At 36.4% G+C, this 14903-nt stretch overlaps 1 protein-coding gene and 1 long non-coding RNA gene across 2 annotated transcripts in view; one reads left to right on the forward strand and one right to left on the reverse strand.

Moving 5' to 3' along the window:
* LOC148945010 (uncharacterized) overlaps positions 1-14903 on the forward strand; it is a 540330-nt gene that overhangs the window by 363139 nt on the left and 162288 nt on the right. The window lies entirely within an intron of this gene.
* Mccc2 (methylcrotonyl-CoA carboxylase subunit 2) overlaps positions 1950-14903 on the reverse strand; it is a 149554-nt gene continuing 136600 nt past the window's right edge. Inside the window, exon 10 of the mRNA XM_089099414.1 lies at positions 1950-2173. Coding sequence (XP_088955540.1) covers positions 2056-2173 — 118 coding nt within the window. The 3' untranslated portion in view covers positions 1950-2055. The remainder of the gene's footprint in view (positions 2174-14903) is intronic.

Here is a 14903-nt window from a genome sequence, read left to right on the forward strand (position 1 = left end):
GAACTGCAAGTAAGGAGCGACCCGGCTCAATAGTAACCGATACTGTAAAAACTAAATTTTGATACCAGTAGATACATCAAAAGAATCAACCCAGAAGTCTAACGCGTCAAAAATTTACGAGCCTGAAAAAATTTGCTTTATTTTTTAAAAAGGGGGAAACACCCCCTAAAAGGGATAAAATCTTAATGAAAATCAAACCATCAGATTCAGCATAACAGAAAAACCCTACTGTAGATGTTTCGAGCTCCTATCTGCAAAAATGTGGAATTTTGTATTTTTTGCCCGAAGAAAGATCACGGATGCGATTTTTTTTACAGGGGAGATCGTATCGATCTATTAGTCCTAGAATATCGTGAGAGGGCTCAGTCTAATGGAAATTAGAAGTTCTAGTACCCTTTTTAAGCGACCGAAAAATTCGAGGGCAACTTGGCCCCCTCCCACGCTCATTTTTTTCCAGTCACCCAATCAAAATTTTGAGATAGCTATTTTGTTCAGCATAGTCGAAAATCTGATTAATATGTCTTTGAGGATGACTTAGTCCCCCACAGTTCCCGGGAGAAGGGCTGCAAGTTATGAACTTCGCCCATTATTTACATATAGTATTGGTTATTGGGAAGTATACAGACGTTTTCAGGAGGGATTTTTTCTGGTGGGGGGGGGGGGCGTTGGAGTTACGTGGGAGGATCTTTCTCGGGAGGATGTTTTCCTGATCAAGGGGATATTTCTAGGAAGGGGGCTAAGGATTTCCCATAATGATTTAAAAAATTATCAGAAATTAAATAAAAAAAAACAAGTTTTTTCAACTGAAAGTAAGGGGCCACAATAAAAATTAAAAAGCAAATAAAATAGTAAGTATATAATGGGGTTCGCCCTCTCGTCAATAACTCTCTCTTTTAAGCTACATTTTTTTTTATTGATTTAAAACAAGTTATTTATTATCAGTAACAGGCCGGGGTGAGGGAGTGAGTTGTAATTCGGACAAAATTCGAAATGTAACATAACGAGCAGGGTATTGACCAGGGGACGAGCCCCATAATGTACATAATAATTTCTGTTCGTTTTCTTTTATATTTTTGATAATTAATTTCATTTCACAAAACTAGTTTCTTTATTTAATCACGAGGAGAGTTGAGTCGGGACAGATACAGAAAGATAAACAAAAATACTTTATTTAATTATTCTGGATCAGTAACCCCTTTTAAAATTTCCCAAGTACCTTTAATCCCCCCGACACTGTCCGCCCCAACAAGTCTCCCCGCTCCCCATCGACCCGCAGAACCCCCCCCTCCCCAAAAACAAAGTTGCGGAAAAATTACAACTTTTAACTTCTTTTCTTAACAAATGTTACATTTTATTGATTAAACGCACGGTACCCAGGGGCTGTAGGGGGGGGGTCCAGTGATCTCCCCCTTACTCTAGAACGTGCTTTTCTTTTAGTATTAAAAAAAGTTATCATTAAACAAATTTTTAATAAAACGGTGTGTAAAATCTTGACGGGCGGAGGGATAGTTGACCTTCAATCTTTTTGATCACTAAAAGGGAGCTTTTAATGTATGTTCTTTTGTGAACTGTCCCGATCTTCTCTGACCCTTGTTTCTATTAAGTCACCCCTAGGGAAAAAAACACCTCAGTAAACACGGATCCGGTGTCTCTATTGTGGCAGAAAATACATAATTCGACATTTTTTGCAAATGTGAGATTGAAACTTCTACAATAGCGTTCCTAGATGCGCTGAATCTGATGGTGCGATTGGGATTCCTTGACTTTGAGATTCCTTGACTTGTAGGGGGTGTTTACCCCCTTTTCCAAAAATCTGTCACTATTGAGCCCCATCACTCCTTGCTAGCAGTTCGTTACCACGAATGGTTTGATAAATTGGCTCATTGATTAGCGTCTCCAATAAGTTGGCATATACAGTGGCTTATTCCCTGACAGAAAAAAGGCATAGACTGACGTATTTTGACTTTATTTAGCCAACAGGATTAATAAACAATTAACTCATATAAGTACTGAAATCTTTTGAATTTTTTTATTAAGCGACTATTAAACGATTGTTTACATTCTAAATACTCCAAACTTCGTATCTGGAATAGGGGCATTCAAGGCAGCACTTAAGCTGAGTCCTAGGACTTTTCTTGTATCAACTGGGTCAATTACTCCGTCATCCCAAAGCCTGGAAGAAAAAACACCAGAGGTTTATTAAGATTGTTTCTTTTTTTCCCCCATTTTCTCCTACTTTTATAGCAATATTCCTAGCACCAGCAATAACGAAGATATGCCGCTAGTCTAGAGAGTCAACCTTTTAAAGCGACTGATTATGCACAAAAACAGTAACACTAATAGATTGTTTTGTACCCTATCAAACGACAGGCCTACAACAAAAAAAGCCCACAGCGCACACACTTTTGTGAGGAATTATGGGCGACTCATTCTGCCACACCTGACAGTTTTCTATAAACTCATTTTTAAAATTTTCGGTTATTACGGGCAAAGGTTTGCTCTTTACCTGGTTTCTCCCTAATGGGTAAAGCATGAACCTAGATCGACTGTAGGCATTCTATCTAATGACAAATACTCGCTTGACTTCAGGCATAAAAGCAGCATATTCTCTTGCAAGGATTGGAAACCGTATTAACGCTTCAAGTTACGTTGTGGTCCAGACACTTCAGGTAATAGTCGCATAAAATCAATTGATTGTCTTGTACCAATGATGATCGGGCGGTCGTGGCATAAAGTTTTGATTAGAGTACCGAATAAACGACAGAAACTAAAATCGGATACCTACTTTCCTGAAAATCTTAGAAAAACTATTAAGTCCTCCGGTTTTGTACCAAAGATAGAGATATTCAGATGTAATGAAACTTACATCATTATAAAGACAAATTTTGTTGTTTTTTTCGATTTGAAAGAGGAAAATTCTCTTTTTAAGTTCAGGAAAGGGAAGCCCCTGAAAATATTCTGTATGCCTGTTTAGAAAACATCAAAAATCGGCTCAAAAGATGTCGCTTTGAATAACTTGACAGATTTGGAAGTTTCCAGTTGTACTAACTGCCTTGGCTGACATCTTTGCAGACACAAAATGCTCATTATTTATGCTGTGCGTGCATTGAGTAGACAACGTTTTGCTTAACAATTAGCAAGAGATTATAGGTTTCCTTTATTTTAAACTAACATCTTTTTACCTTTTTGAACTGTTGACATATATAAGATCCCCTATTTAATTTACATCAAAATTGCTTCGAAAGCTCCCTGTAGTGCTGGGAAAGTTTGCCAATGGGCCCTTTATCTTTGAAACTGACGGCCGATGCTGAGACTCGCAAAATGACATATTTGGTGACGAAAGTCCTTAACACTTAATACTATTAGTAGCACTATTGTCTTTAGTCTAGTACAATACAATTAATTTTAAAAGTTGTGTAACTGGTAATTACGACAAAGAAAAGGGGATTCGCCAGTTAACAACTATTCGCCAGTTAAAGTTAAAGTAATGAGCCATCCAAAAAACATGCTTTTGACTTTAAACATTTTGACTTACAGTCTGCTAAAATTCAAGGATGATATACTAAAGTGCTCACGCTGTAAATTTCAAAGGTTTATATTTTCTGCACATATAAACATATATATTTTCAAAGTATACCGGAAAGCATTGAAAACTTCTCAAATAATGCCATTAATCAGCGGTAATTTATTAAGAAGCCATAATTAGAAAAAAAATGCCTAGAAGATACTACTGCTACTAAAAACTCACTGCAGCCCCAAGCCACCTGAGGGCAACACAGCTACGCACGCTTCTCCTCCACCTCAATCTGTTTAAAGCCTCCACCTTACCACCCTCCAAAGAAGCTCCAATGTCCCTTAAATTTCTCCTTACGACATTCTCCAGCTCAATTCGAGGATGATCTGCTTTTCGTTTGGCCCTTTATGGTTGGCCGAAATGGTCGATCTTTGGTAATCTGTCATCTTTCATCTGCAAAACGTGGCCTAATCGTCTCAACCTTTCTCTCACTGTAGCACTAGAACGCGAGATAAAACCACATTTGCTTACTGTTCAAAAAACGCTCAGTCTGACGGGTACCCAAAACAATCTGAAGGAAATTACTTTGGAAAACATCTAATAAATCCTCCTCCGTCTTTCGGAGCGCCAACGTTTCAGAACGATACTTGACCATTGTCATCATGGTAGTTTCCAATTTTCAAATCCTTATTCGCAAACTTATCTTCCTATTCTTCCAAACTTTTTCCAAAGGTGAGAAACACCCTGGGCCTTGGCTATTCTAATTTTAACATCTTCACTATATCTACCATCTTTACTAATAATACTACCTAGATAAGTGAAGCTATCCACCTGATTGATCTTCTCGTTACCCAGCATCACCTCTTTACCTTCACTTATTCTCAGTTTAAGCAACTTAGTCTTCTTAACATCAATTTCCAACCTTTGTCTTGCGCCCTGAGCTCTCAAACCCTCCAAAAGATCATTTTTTTGCATACATTTTCATCTAGGTGGGTCAAATCATCAGCATAATGGTCTCCCATAGCCTTTGGTGTGTTTATTAGAACAAAATTAATCAAAATTTCTACATCTTGGACGCAATAATCAAAAACTTGCATATCACATAGGAGACGCCCAGCTGGAGGCAGTCAGTGAGGAGAAGGACCTGGGGGTTATTGTTGACAATGAGCTGGACTTTCACTGCCACGCACGAGCTCAAGTTGCAAAAGCAAACCAAGCCCTTGGGCCTCATAAAGCGAACATTTACCACCAGGAAGTCGGGAGTGATTACGAAACTGTACAAAGGCTTGGTCGGTCCTCACCTGGAATTTGGCATGGCCCTAGCCTCTCCGTACTATAAGATGGATGTGAAAGTACTTGAGAGTGTCCAAAGAAGAGCAACTAAGCTTATCTCTGCATTCCAAGACAAATATTACGAGGAACGTCTCACCTTACTCAAATTCCCTACATTAGTATACCGTAGGAAAAGTACGTGCCCGTACGTAAAATATACAAGTACATGAACGATAGGGCAAATATCTGTGAGTGAAATTTTGCTGACCGTAGTAACACTTTAATGCATCTACCTTCGCTAAAGCTCTTCTATCGGCCGAATCAAGAGCTTACTCTTAATCTATAGAGCTAAGGACTAAAGGGACCTGACGACTCAGACACTTCTCAATTATTAATCTAAGAGTGAAAATTTAGTCGACACAACGTCTCCCCTTCCTAAAACCACACTATTCTTCTCTTAAAACTTAATCTACAGCACCTACAAGTCCAGAAAAATTCATCATATCAAGTGATTCGATAGTACTAGTAAAATAATCCTATATCAGCGAGGGTATAGGGGAGCCCGATTGGTTGTTGTGTGAAACTTTAAGCCAATAAAGAAACGAAAAGCTAAGTTTCACGTCACAGATTGCCTGCGTGAAATTATAAGCCAATAAATAAAAGACCATTTAGTGAGTCATACGAGTACAGGTGTGTTTTTCTGTGGTTCCTGAACCTAAATTAAGAAAGAATGTTACCGTATCTTATAGCTCATTGTGTTTCTAGTACATACTTAATTATACTATAGCATTCACGGCAAAATCAAGGTTGAGTTGTAACCTCTTATTTGGCGTCAATTACTACAGTCACAACAAAGTTGTCGCAACGTTAAGCTGCCTGACGTCAACACACTGGCAAAAACATTTTCTCGACCCCGCCTTATTTAAAGCTTCTACTTCAAAAAAAATTTAGATCATCTAGATCTTTAGACTCAATTTCAGACCATTTAAATGACAAACATTTTAAATTTTCATAATTTCGTCCCAGCCTAATCTGCAGCATTTCATGTCAGCTCATTGCGAATAGAATTTACAAGTTTAGTTTTGTCAAGTTATAATCTATTTAACTTAATTTAAATTTATACCATTCCAAAATGACATATAGAAATGAACATCTAACAAAAAAAATGCCTTAATTTAAAACCTAAAACTCTCTCGCTCGTTATTCGACTATAATTACGTTAAATTTCAAGCGCCTGGCTGATGCAGACCTTGATTTTAAGACAGGTTAATCGTAATAAATATGGCTAACAACATTCCATAAATACTAAAGTGATTGGTTAGGCGTCTACAAGCTTATGCTTTGTTTACAAAGTGCAATATGAAGATATAAATAAAAACATTTCCACAGTAAATTTTTTCAAGGGGTCAAAACACAAAAAAAAACAGTTCATAGACGGGAATTTTTTTGAGTGGGTTATTTCAGGACAATCTGAGGAGAAAAGGGTTAATTATATAATCAATAAAATATTAAATTAGTTGTTTAGAATAATAAATGAATGAAGATTTTCCTAGAGGGGAGGGATTCTTTCCTCGGTATGACATAGTAGAATAACTGTCTCAAAATTTACGCTTATTGCATATTAAAAAAAATACGTCATTAAGACGATTATTTTCACCAATTTTTGTTTGTTGAAGAAAAAAAAATGTTTTCGCATATCCAATGTTGAAAAATGGTTGAAACTCTACTGGTTTATAATAAATTAAATCAAATTTGTAGTTACATGGTATCAATAAATTTCATTAAAATCCGACTGCAAAATTCAGCTGTCCTACCAGCCTTTCCAATGCAGTGATTCGTTCGCTATAGAAGGCAAAAAGGCCTTTTGTGGCCTCCCTCTGCTAGATCAGGCCTAATTATTGTTAACTTCCTCGCGAGCTAGGCTTGGAAGCTACGACCTTCGCCCTTGCAAAATGCAACCTGACGTCTTCTACTTCCGCTCTTTGTGCTCGCGTAATGCTGGCAGACTGAGCCTTCGGCACCCGTACGCTTCATTCACTTATTTCTTTTTAGTGTATATTTTTAAGATACGCACGATTTAATTTGCATTCTAAGTCGATAGCAACTCATTCGCGATTGTTGAGAGGGAAGTGAGGCTTTAGCAATTCATTCGCGAGTGCTGAGAGGGAAGTGAGGCTTTAGCAACTCATTTGCGAGGGCTGAGAGGGAAGTGAGGCTTTAGCAACTCATTCGCGAGTGCTGAGAGGGAAGTGAGGCTTTAGCAACTCATTCGCGAGTGCTGAGAGGGAAGTGAGGCTTTAACGACTCAGTCGCGAGCGCTGAGAGGGAAGTGAGGCTTTAGCAACTCATTCGCGAGTGCTGAGAGGGAAGTGAAGCTTTAGCAACTCATTCGCGAGTGCTGAGAGGGAAGTGAGGCTTTAGCAACTCATTCGCGAGTGCTGAGAGGGAAGTGAGGCCTTAGCAACTCATTCGCGAGTGCCGAGAGGGAAGTGAGGCTTTTTGACGGCTCTTGCGAAAGAGCCTCCTTCTTTCTACTCTTACAAAAAATCTTATCAACCCAAAACAGTTCATGTACGAAAATTCATAATATTCGATCAATTACTTAAGGAGGTCCATTAGTTATATTTTGCATTTAAAATTTGACTTCAACTTTATTAGATTTGCGTCATAAAAATCTCACTCCAAAAAAATAATATTGATTATGGACACCATATTGCGCATTCAATGTCAGAAAACAAGGTTTCTTTTGTCTGCGACTAAAAACCAAATATCGACTTTATGGCAAACCGCCAGTAAAGCCATGTACAACTCTAGGACACAATAATGATCAAAGATGAGACATACATAATAGCAGTTGAAAACCCACGCAAACTGTTTTTGGTTAAATCCTGGCACATCCAGTATTCGTAAAAGCATTTTATTAGCATTGGTCTAACGCGATGAACAAGCCATTCTCTGCCAAGATCTATTCACGCTTCTTTTATCTTGAATGTGTTTTGAAGATAATTTCTTAAACCATATTTCGGTTTTCTCAAAAGAGAAGCCGATACTTTAGTGATCCCTGAAATAAACCTTGAACCACTTTCTCAGTCATCTAATCAAACACGTGAACAACCCCTTAGGTCTCAAAGGGTGTCTGCAAGAAATGCCTTAATTAAAATCCGAAGTCAAATGACATAGTTTTCCAACTTATTTAATTGCTGGTTCGTTTTGTTTTTCGAGTGAATGAATTGATTTCTTTCTTTTGTTCAGTTGTTCGCTAGTATCCGTCGATGGCAGATCATATTTTTTGGATTTTGTGCAAATCGCGGATATTTGCGAATAACTCGCTTTTATGGTTGTTAGGTATTTGGTTTTAATTCTTTTAATTTTTGGCTTTATTGATACTTCGTTTCGCGCTGAAGAAGAGAGGCGTTTTGTCCTCTCGAAACTCTCGAAATATTCGCTTCGTTTTTTCAGTATCTTCATTTGGCCTATAAAAACCCCATTTTTGCTCGTTTTTCTTTCTTAATGTGTTTTGCTTCACTGTTATCCCAACCCTTTAGAGTTAATGTGAAAATTAGTTAAATATAATCTAAAATAGTAAAACAATAATATATAAAATAAAATATATAATAAAATAAAAATAAATAATCCTTTTAACGTGTGCTGGTAAAAAATACAATACCTAACGACAGGCACGTATGCTGTATTTTTTTTTGGGGGGGGGGGGGAATCATACTAAAAATAAATTAGTTGATAGTTTTTATAAGAAGTTCCCAGAAATTTGAAAATTCACTAGGAAACGGTCACTAGCCCCCACCCCCTGGTGACGTCCCTACTGAACAAAACACAAAACGGTACAAAAACTATTTTGTCCCCTATTTTGTTTTCCATTTTAATAATTGATTTAACTTTTTGTTTTATGTTTATACCCTAACATCTGTTTTATCATTGTAATTGTTCTGACGTGCTTATGGTAGCTTTTGTGCTATTTTAGCCAACAAATCGTATTCTATTCTATCAATATATCTAAAGCCCAATGGGTGATACGAAAGCTTTGGATATTAGTCCGTCCTAAAATTCTCCTCTTTGAAAGTAATAGCTTTTCCCCAGAAAACCGGGACTAAACTCGTTTTCCCCGAGGTTTTTAACTCGTAGCAGAGTATTCAATAGGATTTGGTTTATGGTTGTCCATCAGCCCATAACGCAGAAAACTGTTTTATTATCTCGGATAATTTTCAGATTTGTAATAAAACGTGCAGGCAAAAACTTAGATTGGTTATAAGAAATTTCCAGAAGCGAATAGAGTCTGGTCATTAAAAAAAAAAAAAAAAAAAAAATAGAGCTGTTTCTACCAAGCCCGTATCCAGGGGGGGGGGGGTAGGGTGTTTGAACCCCCGCCCACCCAAAATGTTTGTGAGACTCGTGAAAACGTAACAAAATTAATACAAACAAATTATTGATACATTGTTTAAGGTTTTTTTTGTGAACCACCCCCCCCCTCCCCGAAAAAAATACTTTTGTAACCCCCCCGCCGTAAAAAAGGTCCTGGAGACAAACCTGGTTTCTACCCCAAGCCACTAGATTTTGTATATTTTGTGATTTGAAAAAAATCACAAAAATCTTAAACAACCACAATTTGAATAAACGAAACTCAAAATGAAGATACTAAATTAAAAGTCACATCAAAGGTAAAGATAATAGATATTGGTACTGATAAAAAGATGAATTCTAAAACAAACAAAAATAAAATGAACAAACAAAGCAATCTTCAGTCGAACAGAAATTTGCACAAATAATACTAGGACTATCGCCCCCCTTAACTCTCCAAAAGCCAAACCGTCCTATGGGCTTTTCTGAAAGTAAAGAGCAACACTAAGACTTAAAACGAACAGAAATTATTCTGTATAATCTGAAGGGGGCTGCAACTTCAAGCATTGCTCTTTACGCTAAAGTCTTAAGCTCTTTAAAAATACTCCTCATTCAAAATCAACATGCTTGTTGATTTTGTTTGTTTGAGTAGTGTGTTTGTTTGTTTGTTTGTTTGTTTGAGTAGTGTTTGAGTAGTCTTTCCTAACGAATCAGGACAAAAAGTTGAACTATAGCGTAAAGAGAGGTTGAGGAAGGGGCAGCTCCCCTCATATACACAATAACTTCTGTTCATTTTAAGCTTTCATGTTGCCCCTTACTTTCAGTTGAAGAAACTTTGTTTTTTATTTAATTTTTGACTGTTTTTCAAATCATGACAGGAAATCCCCTTCCCTTCCCCTGTGTAGCATTTCTCCTGGAAAATTCCCGGGAACTTTCCTAATCACTTAAAATTCTCCCCGTGGAAAAGACTCAATCCCCTCCTAATCGCAGAAAACTGCCTCGAAGAATTTTCATATATTTCCGCTCTTTCCCCAGGGGCTATGGAGATTCACGTCATCACCAAAAGTATAATTATTGGACCTTCCAACTATGCTGAATTAAATGGCTATCTTAAAAGTTTGATAGGATGTCTTTGGAGAAAAAATGGGCGTGGGAGGGGAGATAAGTCCCTCCAATCTTTTTGGTCACTTAAAAAGGGACTAGAACTTTTGACTTCCGGTAAAGTGAGCTCCCTCCCAATCTTTTAGGACCATTGGTTCGATTCAATTACCCTTGGGAAAAAAAACAACAACAAATGAAAACATGAACTTTCCGTGATCTTTCTTCTGCCAAAATACACAAAATTCCTAGTTTTTTTTAGAGAGGAACTGGAAACCTCTACGGTGGGGTTCTCTGATATGCTGAGTCTCATGGTGTGATTTTTGTTAATCGCTTGAATTTTGTGTTAAGCGACTTGAAGGTGTTTCACCCTTTTCCGAAAATCGGGCAAGTTTTCTCAGGCTCATAGCTTTTGAAGAAAAATAATAAAATTAATGAATTTTATATATTTGGTGTGAGCATAAAAAGTAAATTCTTTTGATGTATCTATTGTTATCAAAATTCCGTTTTTCAGAGTTTCGGTTATTATTGGACCGAGTCACTCCTTACTTACAGTTTCTTACCATAAAGTGTTTGATGATTAGCTGGTCTGCTGGTTTTGACTTTATTTTGACTTTACTTTTCTTTAAAAAACCTATTATTTTGAATACGCTTTTTTACATTAATTTCTGTTCACTTTTTAAATTGACATAGTTTTATTGTTATTTAATTGTAGGAATAATAATCAATCTTTATAGTGTTTTCTATCTGAGAACAAAATGCTGGAAAGTAACTTTATACTTTTGGGCAAAATCTAAATATCCAGTCAAATATTCGATCAGCCATAGTTTTAAAGAATATTTTTCTACAAAATTTGGCGTGCAAGTTGGCTATTTTCATTTCTCTAGATATATACAGGTCTCTCGATTTAAGAAAAAAAATGAGCTTTGCTTAAAATTTTATTGAAGTTTACGACTACCAACAAGGCCGTATCCAGGGGGGGGGGTACCCGGTTTGAACCCCCCCCCCCCGAAATTTTTGACCGAATCGAAAATAAGTCGAAAATTAGTAAAACCTAGGTAAAAATCAGTAAAATTAGTCTAAAACTGAGTAAAAAATTAGTAAACCCCCCCCCCCAAAAAAGTCAAAAATTGGTAAAACCCCCCCTGAACAAAAATCCTGGATACGGCCCTGACTACCAATATATATATTCGTAACATATTCGTCATATATGTCAAAATGATGTCACGAAGATAAAAAGAATCAGTCTCAGGTAATTTAATTTTTCTTAATCGATTTAAAAAAAAACTTGCTTCATTTAGGTATAAGATGTTTTCACACATGAAAAATGCTGTTTATCCTTTAGTAGACTCATCTTTGAAATACTCGAGTAAGAAAAAGGTAACTTTAATCTGATTATTTTTTGATGTAAGTAAATTTTTTTTTTCGAGCTAAGTGTTTTTATTTCTTATAACATCGAAGAAAAAGTAAAAACAGAAACACCATAGTAACCAAGATTACTAAAAAGAACAAATGAATGTGGATTGGCAAGTTAATATATACTGATAACCATTCCTGAAAGCCTACAAAATTTTGGATTTATCAAAATTATAAAAGAGACCACATTTAAAATGTATTTTGTTTTCAGCAAAGTGCAAATTACTTTCTGGTCCTTATAAGGCAAAGTTTCGTTAGCCCTACTGCACTTTGTGGTAGTTTTTGCTCGTTTTAAGTTTGAATTGGTTGTTTACTGTCATTTCTGTTTGTTTCAGTTTTTTTTTATTTATTGAGTGGGATTTATGGTCGTTTCACATGTGATTTATGGTCGTTTTAAATATTTTTTGACTTCATTTCTTCTACTCTTTGGTTTAATTTAGCTCTGTACTTTTCTTTGAAAAATTTCTTTTGGGAAAAAGTATTTAAAAATTAATTAGCAATAACAAAATCTCGACACATGCATCAAGATTAAGCCATAATAATGGAGAATGAAATTGATTAACGAAGATTTAACAGAAGTCTATACTAACCGTTTGTTATACAAACTACTTGAATTATTTATTAATTAAATATATTTATTTAAGATTAATAATTTATAAGATTTTTATTATATTCTTTTAACCATTTTTGTTAATGGTGGTGCAGTCTTTTGAAACTGGGAAGCTCAATAATTTTCAATCAGTTTTTCAATAATTTTCGATCAGTTTTTCAATAATTTTCAATCAGTTTTTCAATAATTTTGATCAATTGTCTCTCTCAGTTTTCAGTCGATAACAACTTTCCCCTCTTTAGGACAACATCGTGGTTGGATGCCACAAAATGTCAGAAAACGCAACTTCCCTGTGGCCAAGGCCGGATAAAGGGCGATTGGGCCCAATCGGGCCCTGCTTTTGAAAGGGCCCCGCGCTACCATCAAAATGAACAAAAATGACTCCAACTTCTGTGCCGCTTATCCTCCCCAAATCTCTGCTCCATATTCTATTACTGATAAAAAAAATTAATTAGATATTCTTTTATGCATTTTTAGCTTTTAATTCCTGTTATCGTCGGATTTCTTGAACAGTCTTGGAAAGTATAAACAACATCAAATTAAATATTTGATGTATAATAATATTAATTGTTTAAAGATCCATCAGTTCAAGAATTTATTTCATTGTAATTTTATTTTTATTTTCAATATTTTAAGAATTGGAAAAGAAAACATTTGTAATATAATTCGTTTTCACTTAAGCGCCAATGACACACTAGGCTTTTGGTTTTTATTTACAGTTAAGGAAGGGGGCAGTATCCAAAATTTTGTTTGTAGTGAAACTATATTCGTCTTGAACAACTTTAGAAAGAACTAATAAATTAAACTGAAAATTTGATGTATAATGATATTAATTGCTGAAAGCTCATCAGTTCAAAATTTTAATATAATTTTAAGGCTTATTGTCAATATTAAGTACAAAATAAAATATTTGTAATAAAATTGGTTTTCAGTAAAGCGCCAACCCTTAGAGAAAGGTCTATAAGTCATGAAGTTTGTCCATCGTTTACGTATAGCTTTTGTTATTGGGAAGCATACAGACAGTTTTCCGAGAGGAGGGGGAGTGTATTTTTAGCTATAGGGATTTTCCACAGGAAGAATTCTCCGTGGGGAGGGAAGTGTCTAGGGGCTGAACTTTACAGGAGAAATTTTACACTGCGGGAAATTTGCTAGGGTTCCTATACGAAACTATTTTCATTTGTCTTACCGACTCAATTTTAGATGTGGAGATGTTAAGAGGAATCGTCCACGTTACTGGGTTGGAATTGTATAGTGTCTTTCTGTAGGGAGGGGGGGATTTTTCATGGGATATATTTTTCAGAGGGAATTTTCTGCGGAAGCAACTTTCAACTAGGGAATGGGTGGGGGGCTCTTTTTTTCTGGAAAACTTCCACGGAGGAGGGGATTACCGGCATTATTTGGAAAAAAAACAACAGAAATTGAAGTCCGTTTCAAATGAAAGTGCGCCAAGAAAAATTCCTCACCCGAGATCGTCCACAAGAAATTTTCTGGGTGGAATTTTGAGCTAGAATGGAATTCTCAGGGACTTGCCTCTCAATCTGTCTTGGCTTTTTTCTACAATTAGCCATGTCTTGATGCCTACTTTAAAATACTTGATTTTAATTCAAAATCAACGGAATCTTTTGAAATATTTTTAATTTAAAAAACTTTTTCAGCAAAACAAGTTTGTTACAGAAAACTTAAAGTAACATTTACTTTAAAGTAACTGTTAAAGAAAAGTTACGCTGTGGTAGCGTAAACCTACCACAAATCACTATCAAAAATACATTCAACCCAAAACGAACAGAAATCATAGACAGCGCAAATTGCGCTGCCTAAGTAAAGAACAATGTTGGCACAATGTATTATTTTTTGTTTAGACCAGGGCACTTCGTATCGAAAGATCTCTCAGAAAAGCTTCATAAAAGGCTCATTCGGCTGAAAGGTGATAGGGCTAATGGCCATTATGATCGACAAAAGTTTTTCGAGGGAAGCTAACCCCCTCTTACACCCACAATTTTCCCAGACACATACAATCAAGATTTTTAGATAAACACTTTGTTCAATATGGTTCAAAGTTCTTGAAATTAGGTCTTTGCCAGCGTTGTCGTAGAATACTCAAAAAGGACTCATTCAATTGGGAATTGAGAGGGCTAGTGCCCTTATTAATAGTCAAAAGCGGTCGGAGGGCGAACCCCCATCCCCCCCCCCCCCCCAAAAGCCCATCATTTCCCCAAACACTTCCGATCAACATTTTGATATAGCCATTTTGTTAACGTAGTTGAAGGGTCCAGAAATCCTGTCTTTCAGTATGACAACCCCCACAGCCCTCAGGGCTAAGGTTGTAAGTTATGCCCTGGGGGTATATAATGTCTTACGGAAAGTTTTGTCGTAAAAACTTCAAAAAAGACTCTTTCGATTGGAATTTGAGAGGGCTATTCTCCTTTTTAATTGTCAAGCGTATTCCGATGGAGAATCCCCCCCCCCCACGCCTATCGTTTCCCCAACCACTTCTGATCAACATTTTGATACGGCCATTTTGTTCAACATAGATGAAAAGTCTAGAAATTATGTCTTTGAGGATGACAACCCTCCCCACATAGCCCTCAGGTCAAGGGTTGTAAGTTATGCCCTTGGGGCATTTAACGTTTTTACTGAAAG

The sequence above is a fragment of the Artemia sp. Qi Xiang Cuo genome, chromosome 13 (assembly GCF_049724085.1).
Source record: "Artemia sp. Qi Xiang Cuo chromosome 13, ASM4972408v1, whole genome shotgun sequence".
Classification (NCBI taxonomy): Eukaryota; Metazoa; Arthropoda; class Branchiopoda; order Anostraca; family Artemiidae; genus Artemia; species Artemia sp. Qi Xiang Cuo.